Source organism: Dermochelys coriacea, chromosome 2 (genome assembly GCF_009764565.3).
Source record: "Dermochelys coriacea isolate rDerCor1 chromosome 2, rDerCor1.pri.v4, whole genome shotgun sequence".
NCBI classification, from domain to species: domain Eukaryota; kingdom Metazoa; phylum Chordata; order Testudines; family Dermochelyidae; genus Dermochelys; species Dermochelys coriacea.
Genome location: NC_050069.1, coordinates 72,679,741 through 72,695,012, shown reverse-complemented (window position 1 = coordinate 72,695,012; position 15,272 = coordinate 72,679,741). Strand labels below are relative to the sequence as shown.

Genomic DNA, 15,272 nt, shown 5'->3' with positions numbered 1-15,272 from the left:
TGTTGCTGCCAAAGTGATGGTGTGAATGCTTCACAGTCAGAGCCCAACCATGTGTCGGTTGTTTTGGTGCCTGAAAATTCATGTGGTATTACAACACAAAAGGGTATCACAGCCAATATCAGGAAAAAGCATGTGAAAAAGATCATGCACTAAACATGGCTTTTATTTATTTAACAAGGGCCTTTGATAGTGCTAACAGAGGGGAGTTCTGGGAACGTCAGGAAATATATAGATGCCCAGAGAAGCCAGACAGATCTGGAATTCATTATGATTATACACTTTTGGTCAAATTAGGTCAGGTGTCAAGCAAAGATGTGTATTTCCAGCCTCTCTGTCATTATGGTCATCCAGCAGTCCCAGAGGGACCTGCCTAGGACTATGGAAATCTTCAGATCCTGAGGGCTCCCTCACCAAAGCAGCCTGGGGTGCAGAGGGTAGGTTAGGGACACTGTTCCAATTCACCTTTTCCCCTTCAGAGGTAGCAGGACCAGCGGTTTCTTCTCCCCTCACCCATTGGTGAAAAGCAATAGTATTTTTTTTTCTTATTTTCTCATTTGTTATTGTCTGTTGATCCCACTTCATCGCACCCTCTCCTACCACTGGAAACTATTCAGCAACCTAACCTCACTCTCCATGCCCATCATGTGTCACTCCCTCCCCTGTCTTCTTTCTACCTTCCTCCTTTTCCATGTCCTTTTCGCTTTACCCGCTCTGCTCATACCCTTCCTCTCTCCCACATAACCTCCATGTCACACCCGCGAACCAAACAACGAAACTCTAAGGTGACATTTTTGTAATATAGCTTAAACAAAACAGATGCAAATCCTTTTTAGAAAGAGAGCATAAAGCTAACATGACATGTACCTGCCTTCACACTGTTCACTTTATTTGTGTATTGTATCCCTTTCCCAACCCCTTCTCCTGTTCTTTTGTCTTAATGTCTTTTGTCTTATCCCCAGAGATAGGACTATAGCCTGTAGGTGAAATCCTGGATTCACTGAAGTCAATGGCAAAACTCCCATTGACTTTAAAATGGGAGTTAGGTACCTAAATACTTCTGAGGTTCTGGGTCTAAGTGTCTTAGAAGCCTAAGTCCCATTTTCAAAAGTTACTTAGGCATTTAGGAGCCAAGGATTCACTAAAAATCAAGGGGACAGAAGTCCCTAAGACACCTAGGCACTTTTGAACATTTTACCCCGATTGCTTTCTACTGCTAATCACCAAATCATGAAGTTTGATGCCTTTCAACCGTATTGGCTCAATGATTCTGAGCGTAAATTGGTATGAGTTATTCCAGTGTTAAAATATTTGATCAGATAAAAGTGCTATTGCTGTTCCTTAAAGAAATTCAGTGATGCAGTACTGGGCTGGGGACATTGTTCAAATGGCTTCTTAGAAAGTGCTCTCCAGTCAGCATCATTTAAAAGTTCATATAACAACATCTCCCTTTTAGCAGATGCTAACTTTGGAACTGATTTTTAAGAAATCCCAGTGTGTGTTTAAACTGAGGCTGGAACCACAGTGATGAAGGGAATGGCCCCAGATTTGTCAATAAGCAATTTGATAATAAACATTGCTGATTATGACTGCTAAATTAATGTGTTAAATTTGTGTGTCCATTTTTTCTTGATAAGTATGGAAACACTGATGAGTACTTTGAGTGGTATCTTGCATTGTTCAGTGTTGTGTGTGTAGCCTGATCTATAGATTATGTTTTAATTATATTGATTACTTATGAATTCCCAGTTATTATTTTGAGGGTTGAGAGGTTCTTGTCCTAAAATAAAAATTTTATATAGTTGGGAACCCTGATGTGCACAGCTGCAAAACACCCACTACAGGAACTCTTCTATATTTACAAATAGTTCATTAATACATTTAGCACAGTCACAAACACCCCAAATCAGTAAGGTAGATAGAGAGACTACAGAATGTACATCTGAACATCCGTATACTCACACCATCCCTTACAGAACATCCTAAAATGTTAGTCATCATCTTCCTCATCACCATCACCTTCCCCCTCATCACCAGTGGCCATCATTCAGGCACCTCCCCAGGGCTAGATCTCACTCTCATAATGACCATAGGCTGGGATGCCACTTTTATAATATGTTACGTTGACACCACTATGTCTGATTCATATTCAGTAGGGGTTTCTTGCCTTGTTCTTATTTTTATTTCCTCCCTTTCGCCTATAGATTAGTATATTATTGATCCCAACTTATTTTCATATATGTCAATTTGTTGCCATGGCCCTCTTGTGGTTGGATTCATGTCCTGTGGTCAGATATGTCTCTTAACCACTCTATTTTCAGCTCCCCAATACTTTCGGTTTTCCATTAGGATGGTTATCAGTGCCAAAGTTCACAGGTCTCAAGCCTTATGCTGAAACTAATGTCTTTACAGGATACAGGCCTGTAGGTTCCTTGCATTACTGAGGAATATAATAAAGGCAAGTTAGCCCTATGGGCTACATCCACGATCATGTGATGCATAAAACAGGGCAACAAATTTAAGATTACACAGGCAACCTAAACTCTGAGTTTCCTGCCTTTTGTGCCATTATAACCTCATCCTTAATGTTGTATTAACATATTTTTTTTAATTCAGTAATAGAAAATCCAACAGTTGCGCTCTTTTGTTTGCCTGAGAACTATTTGTAGCATACTTTTGTCTTGTGGTCTACCAAGTAAAATACTTGAGGATTTAGTACTAACTCATTTCATAAATTTTTAAGAACAATGTATTGGACAGACATTTGAAGTTCAGCTTCACTGGAACATTTTTCATGCAGAGATCTAGTTATTTCCAGGAGTATTTTACCAGTGAAATGTTTAGATATACTCTCTCCTACAATGCTAAAAACTTTCTTTTCAAGTCCCACAGATAATCTATAGTTCTTTGGCCACATTCTAGAATAGATTTGTACACCAATTCACTGTTCTTTAAGCGTTAAATAATGATCACCATGTTTTTCATAAGCCACCCATAATAGGTCCTCAGTCCAAAAAGTTATTTGAGGCCCAAGCTAGTAAGAAAGGATTTGGCTACTATTTCCAGTTATAGATCCAACTCTGTTAAATATACATTAAATCATGTCACAAAGTAGATATTAATAGCTACATTTAAACTAAGTGAGCTACTTCACCGCCATTTTTCAGTGACTATATCAATCAAGAAGAATGCCACAACCACCTCTGCATCCTGTAGGAGCTAGAGTGAATCCTAAGACCCTCAGGTGTTGTCACCCTGGCTATGTCTCAATGCACTGCCTAATCCACTTAGGTCATCCATGAACGGAAATAGCATTCCCTTTACATTGATCCCCAAAGCCTTAAAAAAGTCTAACATCCTCCATGAGGAAATGCTTTTGACATCTAGAGTATGGATCTTGACTTCTCCTGGGTGAGACGAAGAAGAACATGGGTGATAAATGGTCTGGTCCATTCAGACATCACTTTTAGCAAATATTTGGGATGAGGATATTGCAATTCACTCGCTTTCCTTAGAGATGTGATTATGAATGCTGCATTTAGCAACAAGTGGAATAAAAGACCCTTCCCCAAAGGCTCATGGTTATTCAGATAGCCACAATCCTAGAGGAGAACTTCCTCCCTAAAAAGTCAATCTGGTTAATGCCCTTGGTTGATGGGAAATTCCAGCTGGCTTCAATGGGAGATTTTCAAAAGCATTAACTTTCAATTAGCTGGGCACCTCATCTACCCTTGCTGCCTCTGAAAAATCTCCTCCTTGGAATTTTTTATCCTTTCATTGGGTGCTGACCCCATCAATATGCCAGAATTAGGATGCTCTTTTAAAATCCTCTATATTGTCCTAATATAGCACTTTGATAACTGTAGATATACAAAGGGCTCGGTTAGTTCACTAACCAGATAGGGACTGTGGAAACAACTTAACAGCACAGTAACATTACAGAAAAGTTTTGGACAAATAAAGAATATTGAAACTTCAGGGGAATTTTTTTTTTAAGTCAAAGACAATTACTCAGATAAGAATTGGTTCAGGATGCTGGCTGGTTAACAACTGTACTCTTGTAAAAAGAGCTGTGGGACAGCTTGTAAAGCTCTTTGCAGGCAGCAACTGTCTTTTGGTTCTGAGATTGTATAGCTCCTAGAACAATGGAGTCCTGGCCCGTGGCAAAGACTTCCAGGAGCTACTACTATAGAAACAATAAAGAACAATTTAATAACCACATGTGCAATCTAGTAGCTTACCATCATAAAGCATTGGGGAAGCATCTGCAAGTTTAATGAAGCTAAGTTATGTAATGCAATAGCAAAATATATTAAGTAAAATATTAAAGGAGTTTGTTTGATAACTAAATAAGCTGTGTTCACCCCCAATCCTCTAAATATTTGATAGAAGATTACAAAAAAACCCAAAAAACTATTTCTTTAATTATAAACTGTAAGTTTTCAGCAACATGTGGAAGTACTTTCTAATTTTATTCTCCAGATCATACATTGTGTTCCTGTGATACAACCTCCATGCCTTCAGTAATGATCTTCTCAACCATATCCATCTCAGATATTGGATGCACCATATTAGATACTACTGCAGTAGATGCTACACAGTAGCAAAGATAGAACTTTTTTTAAAAATGGATGCTTAATTATCTTTTTCAGCATTTCTACACTGCATGAGACCCATTTGTGAAATAATGACACTGAATAGTCTGCTAAGATATATAAAGTTGAAGCGATATTTCCATGTCTGATTCATTTAATTTTTATTTTAGGAATTTGCATGAAAATTTAGCAACTTTAAGACTGGTGTTCATAGTTTTATCTCTGATCAATTCCTGCAGACATTGTTCTGGCTGGGGAGGATTCCCCTGACACAGGCACTGAAGAAGACAGTTATAAGGCTGCCTTCTGAGGACCCCCTTAGAAACGCTGTCTTAGGAAGGAAGTGGTTAGAGGATGCAGCACTGTAGACATTCCAGGTAGTACTGAGGTCCATTGGGCAGCCCAGGGAGACTGTGGTAACTTAACCCCTGAGGGCTCTCTACATTATGCCGGGGCCTTTTCCGGCCCCAGAAGCAGACCAGGATCAGGAGAGGGTAAAGATTGATTAAATTCTCCCTCTGTGCTGCATGTCTTAATAATTGGGCATGCAAATGTACCCTAATTGTGAGCTCAAGTGTGCAAAGTGAGTGAAAGTTCATAAAATGTCACAATAACCTATAACAACACATGTTCATGGGGAAAAGTGAGACTGAATGGCCGGATTAGTCAAAAGAAAAGGCCGACTGATATAACTCAAGGATTGGACGTTAAGAACAACAGCAATAACAACAGCTCCAGCCCATCTCAACTAACTTTTTCTCTTTCAAATAGGTCAGTTATTACCATCTAAGAGACTGTCAGACATGAGGGCCTTTTTTTCCCCTTTAAAGACTCTACACCAGTGGTTCCCAAACTTGTTCTGCCACTTGAGCAGGGAAAGCCCCTGCCAGGCCGGGCTGGTTTATTTACCTGTCGTGTCCGCAGGTTCAGCCGATCGCAGCTCCTAGTGGCTGCAGTTCGCTGCTCCAGGCCAATGGGAGCTGCTGGAAGCTGCGGCCAATAGGTCCCTCGGCCTGCACCACTTCCAGCAGCTCCCATTGTCCTGGATCAGTGAACCACAGCCACTGGGAGCCGCAATCGGCCGAACCTGTGGACGCGGCAGGTAAACAAACCGGCCCGGCCCGCTAGGAGCTTTCCCTGCACAAACGGCGGAACAAGATTGGGAACCACTGCTTTACATTACAGCCAAAGGGAAAGGGAACAAGGTATGTTTTTGCTTACTTAATACCTGATGGTCCGGTAATAGTGCTTTTGCTGTGTAGTTTTCAACATTCACATGAGCTGGCTTTATTAATTCTACTGTCTTTTCTATGCAGTTGTGTGTCAGCAGTTTTAGCTTTGATCTTTCCTGTGTGGCAATACTGCCCTCTTTCGGTATAATGTGTTATTCTTTAAACAAATGAAATTGTTTTTCATGTGCTACATTATAATGAGCACATCTGTAAGGTTAGAAAGTGTGATTTGGAGATGAACTACAAACGCAGCCTGGATATAAAAGAAGGAAGATGAAGCACTTTGTTACTACGAAGATCATTGTCAGACCTGGTTTTGTTCTCTCTGATAACCGGGAAGAAAGCACTGGCAATAAGCTGCTGGAATCTGCTGCTGATCCAAAACTACAAGGTGGGGGCGAAATGCAAGCAGCACAAAGACAAGCGATCAAAAGTCAAAATGCCTTGGATAGTGCAGACTAATGGCTTCTGCAGTTCAGTACAGATAAATTTAAGGTGGAACAAAAATAAAACAAACAGGCACAAACCAGCCTTGCAAAGTGGTCATAGATGTTTGCGAGAACAAATTTTATGGTAAAGCCTTTTCAGTTAAGATGCCTGATTTTACTTGCCTGAGGACAAAAAAATTACTCATTTACGTAAATGGGAAAACAGAGCTTTGCAATGTTGGAACCAGAACTTCTTGTTCAGGAGGGGGGTTTGTATTGTGATGGAAATATGGTGTTCATTTCGCATCATTAACTGGAGTATTTCTTCAGAGTGTGCCACAAACCAGTCTTGAGCTCATTGTACAGTCTTTTTACCAAAGGTAAGGTTGCAGCTATATGGATATTTATTCAGCGTGTGTTCCATGCAATTGATGACATAGCTTCCGAAATTCATAGTGAATTGGAGACACTTGGTCTTTTGTGTTGTTGGTGTTAATGACTGGACAATGGTTTTGTTGGGGATGATGAAATTTCCATAATGAATGCCTTATTTTTCAGCATGCAAGTCCATGGTCTGTATCACAGTCTGCATTGTGAAAACTGTGAGTATGGAAACCATCCTATAGGTATTTTCTGTGGGTGACTATTAAATGCCAGTGTCCAGATCCACACGACATAACAACGGTGACTGCCTTGGAAGTAGGTGTTGGTAATGCACAGTCCTCAGTGGATGCAGAGCACTAGTAGTTTTTACCCACTGTCATTCATTTTTCCTACTTCAAGGTGGCAAATGTATAGAAGCCACATCTTGTGATTTGAGCTGGCTCTAACTTTGAAGTATGCCAGTGGATAGAGCCGCTGTCCTAGTGGTAGCTTATTGATGACACTGTTGAGCAGATGATAAAAAAGTCCTCTTCAGAGATGGAGGAAAGTGTGGGGGCCTATGTACAGATGTCGGCAAAGCCACCTGTTGAAGATCTTCTTGATAATATATATGTTCTGATGTTGCAACAGACCATTTGATCATAGGTACTGAGTTTTTGACTGCAAAATGATTCTACATTTGTGATTGTCTTATTTGCTTTTTACATGCCGGAAGACAGCATAATGCATCTCAGGTCGCTAGCATGCTGGTCTGGTTCCAGAGAGAGTGGCTGTATAGATGAAAAATTTTCCAGATCTTCGTCAGTAATGGTGGTCTTTCTAGGATCATTGAACTCCTCTAGATTGTTTGATATACCAGTGCCTAGTATTCTCACATTCCAACACGCAAGTTTGCTGGTCAACCTCTTCATCTCTGAAGCTTCAGCACAAATATCTATGCAGAAAAATTGGAGTGTTGGAGTTACTCCTTAGTGGATATTGGTTTTTATTCAAATGGGTATGTGGCATAACTCCCACCACTCAGTGAGTGGCGGGCTCCCTGTTTTAGCTGCAGAGCACCCAGCAGGTTATACTGGGTTACTTGGTACCAGTAGCAGGCCTTACAGGCCTGACTTAACTCTAAGTGTTTTAGTGAGTGAGAATTATAGGTTAGAATTTTTTCTTCAGAGACACCACTTAGTGGGTTCAGACTCTTAAGGTATGTCTACACTGTGGCTGGAAGTGTGCAGCCCAGTGCGGGTAGACACACACTAGCTCTGCTCAAGTTAGCTCACTAAAGCCAGGGATTGTGGGTAAAATAGCAGTATAGCCGGGGGTAGCACAGGTACCAGCTCAGGATAGTCACCTGAGTTCAGGGTAGACTGAGCCAGCCCTGTGCTACCATCTGGCTACAGTTATTTTTAACAGAGCTTGAGCACGTCTGCCTACCTGTGCTGGGATGCATGCTTCCAGTTTAGAGACAAAAGCCAAGGGCTGAGATTTTCAAAGATGCAGGCCTACAATTTGGCTCCTAAATTCATATTTAGTCCCCTAAATAAGTGGCCTGATTTTCAGAGGGAGTGAGCTCACAAGCAGCTGCCCTTGATGAGAAGAGCTGCTGGGTTCGCAACCATGCTGAATATCAAGCCACTTATTTAGGGGACTAAATATGAATTTGTTTAAAAATCTTGGCCTACAAATTCAAGGGCTTTCTCTCAAAGAAAATAAAGACGACAGACTGAGGGCAGAGAAAAACAAGGCTAATTTGCCTTAAGGGGAAAAAAGAAACATTTTGAATTAGAGAGACCATGCTAAGATACCATCTTAATAATGAAGAAGAGAGTAAAGATACCTGCCACAAAATTACCAGAGGTGGACAACTTAAAGAGGCATCTCAGACACACAGGAAAACTAAGAAGACAAAGGGAATCCGGCACCCCCAAGCTGTAGAATAGGTTACGTAAAAGCTGATGTTGGTTTCCACTTCTAGATGATGAATCTAAGCAAAAATGCTTGTAAATGCATCCGGAGAAGACAATGTGGCTGCTTTTCAAATCCCCTGATTTTAGAAAATCTGAACAAAGCTGATATGGCCTGAATTGAATGAATCTTGCTGTGACCTTTAAGATGCAGGTCTGGTAGGCTGTAGAAGTGAGGGATGCAGCCAGCCAGCCATTTATGGGTTCCTCATGATAACATATTGTTATCAGAAGAATAAAAGCTAGGTAGACTTTAAGGGCTTTAGTTTGCTCCAGTAAACAGCCTACTGACCTTTTCATGTATGTTTAAAGAGAAAGGGCTCACTGCTGTGGGCACACTGATGTGAGGGAAATGTTGTCAGCATAATTATTGTCTCATTAAAGTGGAATTCTGTAAATGCCATTGATAGGAATGTAGCATGTGTTCACTCTATCTTATCCTTGCAGGATATAACATAAGGTAGATCAGTCAGTCACAAAAAATTGAAGGCTGCAAGCTTAAATCATTACACTGGGGGGGGGGGACTTTTCACACGAGGGATGTGAGTTCATTCATAGAATACCTCAAAGACAACTTTCATCAACTTCACACATAGTAAAGAACCTCATCTTTTTTGTATTCATGGTAGGCCAAAAGAGGTGGTAAATGAACACTTGGGAAATAAGCTCCAAGTTGCCTACCTGCCTGAATTAAGTGCCTAAATATGAATTTAGGAATTTCATGTACACATGGACAGATTTTTAAGTATTGGAAACCAAGTCTCATTGAAAATATAGCTGCTAAGCATATTTGAAAAACAAAATCAGCCTGACTACATGCCTAAAATGCGTTTAGGCACCAGACTTAGTCTGTCAAAAGGGGTAGATAAGCAGTTCTCTCATTATCCTCCTCCCCTCCCCATACTTGAAACTGCGCACTTTCCCCCCTTAAAGTTAAGCCCTCCTTGTAGACTTGGATGGATTTGAAACATGTGCTCAGAAACACTACCTCTATATTTACCCTCTTCCATACACAGAGAAGGATCCTGGGCTGGAACATAGAAAGAGGCCCTGGTTTTGAGTGATCGCCTATGGCCAGACTGTTATAGTCACTGCTAACCATCAACAAAGTTGAGAACTGTATTTTTCAGCAAGTTAAAGATGATCATATCTTTGTCTCAACTGACTTTGGTTAGATGCTTCTTTTTTTTACCAGAGGTATTAGAGCAAAAACATAGCTGAGTTTTCCTCTCCACTCTTTCAAAAAGGTGTTCTTCCACAAAGTAGTCATTTTCTTAATGAGGTGGGTGGAAGAGCAGTGGCTTTTTCAGCGCACACTTAAATAGATTTCTCTAGAATCCTCTACTGGAGATGGATCTGAGCCACCACTCCCTCGTTTAGCAAGCACAAGCATGAGACTATGACTATTTGACTGAACGTATCTGCACTGCATTGTTTCCCTTTTCATACTTGTAAAGTGGAATGGTTGTAGGCTGCTGCCTAGTTCTATGCCTGCAGGTCTTAACAAAGGGAGCATAATCCTGCTCCTTTCCCCGATCCAAATCCTTCCCATTTATTTATTTAAAACAGTTTAGTCAGAATCTGTCTGGATCACTACTCTACAGTGTAGGCATAGTCGTGTCAGTCCCAGAACATTAATATGAGACAAGGTGGGTGAGGTAATATCTTTTATTGGGCCAACTTCTGTTGGTGAGACAAGCTTTTGAGCCATACTGAGTTCTTCTGCAGATCTGGGATCAGGACTATCTAGTGGGATCTCATCTCTCTGGAGGTCAGGATTGCCCTAATGTTTACAAAACCTGTGTGCAGCTGTTCTTGGAGTGAATAGTTACTTTGAGTGGAAATCCCCATTAGGTGAGGGCAATGCAGCCAGAGAAACAACACATGCATAGCATCCACGATATGAGTGGAGGAAATTTAGAAATCATCTGCAAGCTAGGCCATGGAGACACTAGAATCACCTATAACCTGTACGTATGTAGTTCACAAAGACCTAAGGGGTTAATGTTCCTGGACAGATGCTAGAGGAACTACCAACTTTTGAGCACCAAGCTGCCCTTCCTTAATAGCACTCACAGCACGGCCCATACCAGAACTTGCTGGCTCTGACAAGTTATTCCTGCCAAATCCCACGTCTCAGACTGTCTTGGAACATGAAAGGCAGTGTTTAGGAAGTCTCGGACAAGGTTCCTCAAGGAAAGAACCAGAAACGTTGTCAAGTTTAACTTCAAACATAGTGAATTTTTTATACTAACGATAGAAGAGTCTGGTTCTTGGTTCATTCCAACACGATAGGCTAGCTATTCAGATTGTGAATAGGACCAGTAGAAATGTTCAAAACAGGTTTTTCATTGAAAAATGGTGTTTTACTAAAACCCAAATGTTTTGCAAAAAATTGTTTTTGAAAAAAATGTTTTCCCGCACTCAACCTCCACCTCCTCAAAAACTGTTTTAAACTGAAAATGTTTGGTTTCCAGCTGAATAATAAAAAACAAAAAAAATCAGTATTCTTTTAAATGAAAACTAACTCTAATTGTGAATGCACCTGTCCCTCACTGTACTTATTCATTTACTGCTCCAAAGCATTTTCTGAACACAGATACTATCAACTAGTGCTGTTTCCCAATTACGAATATGACACACATCGGAGATAGAATCATAGAACTGGAAGGGACCTCAAGAGGTCATTTAGTTCGGTTCCCTGCACTCAAGGCAGGACTAAGTATTACCTTAGCCTGACAGGTGTTTTTCCAACCTGCTCTTAAAAATCCACAGTGATGGAGATTCCACAACCTCCCTAGGCAATTTATTCCAGTGCTTAACCACTCTGACAGGAAGTTTTTGTACCCTTCGATTCTTGATGAGAATCTGCAAGAATCCAGAGTCTATATCTACTTGTGTTCCTTTCAAGAGACATGACTGCTTCCAGATAGAGCAGATTTAGTTAGTTTACTGTTTGAAATCCGATTTAAAATGAGCATGAAACCCCCTCTTTTGGATATTATAAATAAATGCCCTTTTTCCACAAACTCAATGACAGTCTTTCCGAAGAGGTACCGACTCCCTGCAAACTGTTTTCCAAATACACAGTTGGACTTCAATGTAGTCCTGAAAGGAGCAATTTTTATTTGGGAAGGGAAGGGTAGCAAAGGAATTTTGTATCCCCTCACCAGATAAAGCTGAGAATCCATGCGTCCTATACCAGAGGGGCCACCCAGGGGTAGGGGGTTCTTAACAAATCTAGTCTTATGTAGTACTTCTAATTCCAAAACTGGTGAAAGGATGCATCATCATTTCTTCCCCATTGTAGTAGTTTTTCATTTCAATCATATCATTGTTTTCTAATTAAAAAGCTACCAGAGGTCTGAATAGGAACAGACTGAAAATGAAAACCAAACACAAATGAAAGCATTTCCATGAAAAAGCAAGTTTGAGTAACCACAAGCCACCAAAAAAAAGTTTTTATTGCAATAATGTCCCATTATCAACTTATGTCAAAGACAATTGATTCATTTTGCATTTCTACTTTTTTATTTAATGTAAATGTAAATTCAACAGTGTAAAATAAATCTACATATAAACACAAAAGAAACTTTCAGTGACTCTCAAAAAGTTACATATTGAATAATCATGACAAATCATCCATTGTCTATTTTACCAAGTATACAAGAGTGAAAAACAATGCAGAAAGTCATTCTTCAAAAGCATCCTGTATAAAGTTCTCAAAGAAAATATGTAAATTATATTTAATAACTTCAAACTCTTGAACATATGGATGCTGATTATGAAAAGGGGAGAAGAAAAAATTCCCAGGGTACCTGGAAAGTATAACATCTTGAATTTCAGATTATTTAAATTTTAATTCCATCTAAAAACAAGATATTTAAATATTATATTCAATGGTTCCAATAGCTAACCCATTGCAATTACTCCATTAGTATAATTTTATTGGAAAACATCTAAACTATCTCTGACCTGTGAAAATAAGGTCAGGAAATAAAGGCAGTGTTTTTTAAATTTTATTTATTCATGCTGTGAATATGCTGTGGGAAAAAAACTCCACATGTTGGTACAATAGGCCTTTCATCAAGTTGCCTTTTCAATATTACTAAGACATACTTTTTAAAATGGTAAATGAAGCATGAAATGCACAATCAAAAATCAGTGTCCAATCTGTAGCAGGACTAAATATTATCTCACTGTTAAAGTCTGAAACAATGTTTAATTTTTAAGTGACTATTGGAAAATGGGATTATTACACTAGATGTGTAATGTCTGGCTATGAAAACAACAACTGCAATTGTCATGATTTTATCTTATGGTTAAATGGTCGATGGATTTAATAATGAATATTACCACAACAGTGAATATATTGCACAGAAATTTTCTCTAAGAGGAATGTTTTCCATTAGGTCCAACAGACAGATGTTTCCAATAAAAGTGGCTTTTACTGAATATCATGCCTAGTTCTTAAACTGTATTCTTCCTCATGGCTATGCTACAATACACTCAAAATATTAAGTGGGCAAAAATGCACAAAGCTCTCCATCAAGCCAAGAAGAAAACTGCAAGCAACTTCACCAAATGAGAGGGAAGAGGTGGAGGGGAAATATTCAAATGAGCACTCTGTGGGTCCCAAAGTTTAAACTGCTACTCTCAATTTCCAACAGATAGATATAAAAGATTGTGAATATTTTTGAGTTAAAAATAGCTCTGTTCAGAAACAAATGTAGGGCCAGCACAACCCTGCCTTCTCAGAGAAATATTTAGATGAAATACAAAATCCACTTACTAAAGTGCATCTGCTGAACAAATTCTACTATTACAGCTATCCAAGTAAGCAATACAAGCAAAACTTTATTCATATTCTATTCTATTAAAGTAGTAAATATAAATCATTTAATTCTAAAATTACAGTCTTTTTTTTTACCAAATATTGTGTCTATACTGTGAATTTTAGAAAGAAACTAAATAAGTTGTCTTAAAACCCTTGAGAATGAGAAAAGTCTATTTATAAATACTGAAAATGTAGTATGAAGTTAAACAAATAGGGTTGTAGTAAGCATCTTTTTTGCTTTATAGTCAACATGATGTTCCCTTAAGGCTCCGAGAGAAGTGGTCACTTTTCTCAAGATCTTTTGGCAAAAGATATAAATGCAAAAGTAGCAGGGACACCTGACATTTCGGAACTTGCATTTTTGTATTTCATTAAAGCCAGCTCATTTAATGTCTGTATACAGTTATTGCACTTATGTATTTCTTGGAACACATTTATATCAACAGTAATAATGACAGCAACAAAGTCACGGTAAAATAAATGTTTTTAAAAGGGTACAATTTCAATATTACATGAGAAATATCTGTGTGCATGTTTAAAACCTCATGCAGACAACTGTTATTCAAGTCAGAATGCATTTGTTCAACAGCTATTTAGCACATATAAAATTTCACTTACCCTTCCATCAATACAAATTTGTTAAAGATCAAAAAAAGATTTACCATGCCAAGTCTTGATTAGTGCTGCATACTGTTTTGGAATATCTTTCTACCAGAGTTAAAACTGTATTTCTCAAAATTTAAAGAAAAATAAATTTAAAAAAAAGGGATTCTCTACTACCGAATACAAGTCTTCGTAGCAAAGTTAAGACAGAGAAGTTACAATTTATCACTGTACTTCAGTCTTGTTGAAAGACTAATGATATTTGTCCATCTATTTCTTAATAAATGCTACATTTTCAAGAATAAAGGAGCTATCAGTAGGCATTTTTGTTTCTACTTAAAATGAGTTACTTTTCTCTGTAGTATGTCAAGTATGCTTTTAAAGATTCGGGTAGCGGTAGACTCATAATTTTTTCTCGCAATAAATTTCGAGGAGGTTCCTCTGGCTTCAAGGCTTCATTGTGGTCTTTATCATCATCATCTTTGTTGTCTTCTTCCATCCTTTCATCCTCCTCACTGTCTAGAGGCTGAGGAATGAGCTGATTGCCTACAAACACATAGGTGTTAATCCTACGTCTACGGCACCTCCTGCGTTTTCGTTTTGGTGGGGGCTTCTGAGGGATACCCTTGGCTTGCATCTCATCATTTATGAAATTTCTAAGAGTGCGTCTAATGTAGATCCGAGCTAAGTCCTGTAGATTCCTAACAGCACATTGGGCTAAGAGGAAAAAGAAAAATTATGCATGCCATATCAATCAGTGAAATTGTTATTTTCTAAAAGTAAGAAACTGCTACAGAAAAATAAAGTATGATACTGAACAGCAATTTGAAGACTTACTATGATATGGAAATATAAAAGGCTAAGTATGGCAACCTTTGACAAACCACGCAGCAGATCAGTAACCTTGTGTGAGCTGACCTTACTTTTGATTTTTGAAGGGTGGAGTGTACCTGGGAGAAGGGTGCATCTCAGCTCATGTACTCTTCAGACTATCCAAGCAGAAGTTCACTGGATCGCACACACCCACAGGGAGAAAATATAAGCTCTTCCCTCCCTGGCTGGGATGCCACTACATGCGCAGAGCAACGGCTCCCACTCCTGGGATTAGAGTAGGACCAGGTTTCTGATCTGCTGTCTGCATTGCACTAGTTGCCTTTTTTAGGGCAGGGAAGGAATTTTGGATAGGTGTTTTTTCCCCCACTTTTCCCACAGCTCCCCAGTGGCCTAGTAGGGCGAGT

The 15,272-nt window shown here is 39.2% G+C and overlaps 1 protein-coding gene across 9 annotated transcripts in view; it reads right to left on the bottom strand.

The window, feature by feature from the left end:
- Positions 1–12,040: 12,040 nt before the first annotated feature.
- Positions 12,041–15,272, bottom strand: part of PCMTD1 (protein-L-isoaspartate (D-aspartate) O-methyltransferase domain containing 1) — an 87,153-nt gene continuing 83,921 nt past the window's right edge. For all 9 annotated transcript variants that reach the window (XM_038388904.2, XM_038388911.2, XM_038388906.2 and 6 more), the window contains one exon: positions 12,041–14,751. In XM_038388904.2, the coding sequence (XP_038244832.1) occupies positions 14,381–14,751 (371 nt within the window). In that variant the 3' untranslated portion in view covers positions 12,041–14,380. The remainder of the gene's footprint in view (positions 14,752–15,272) is intronic.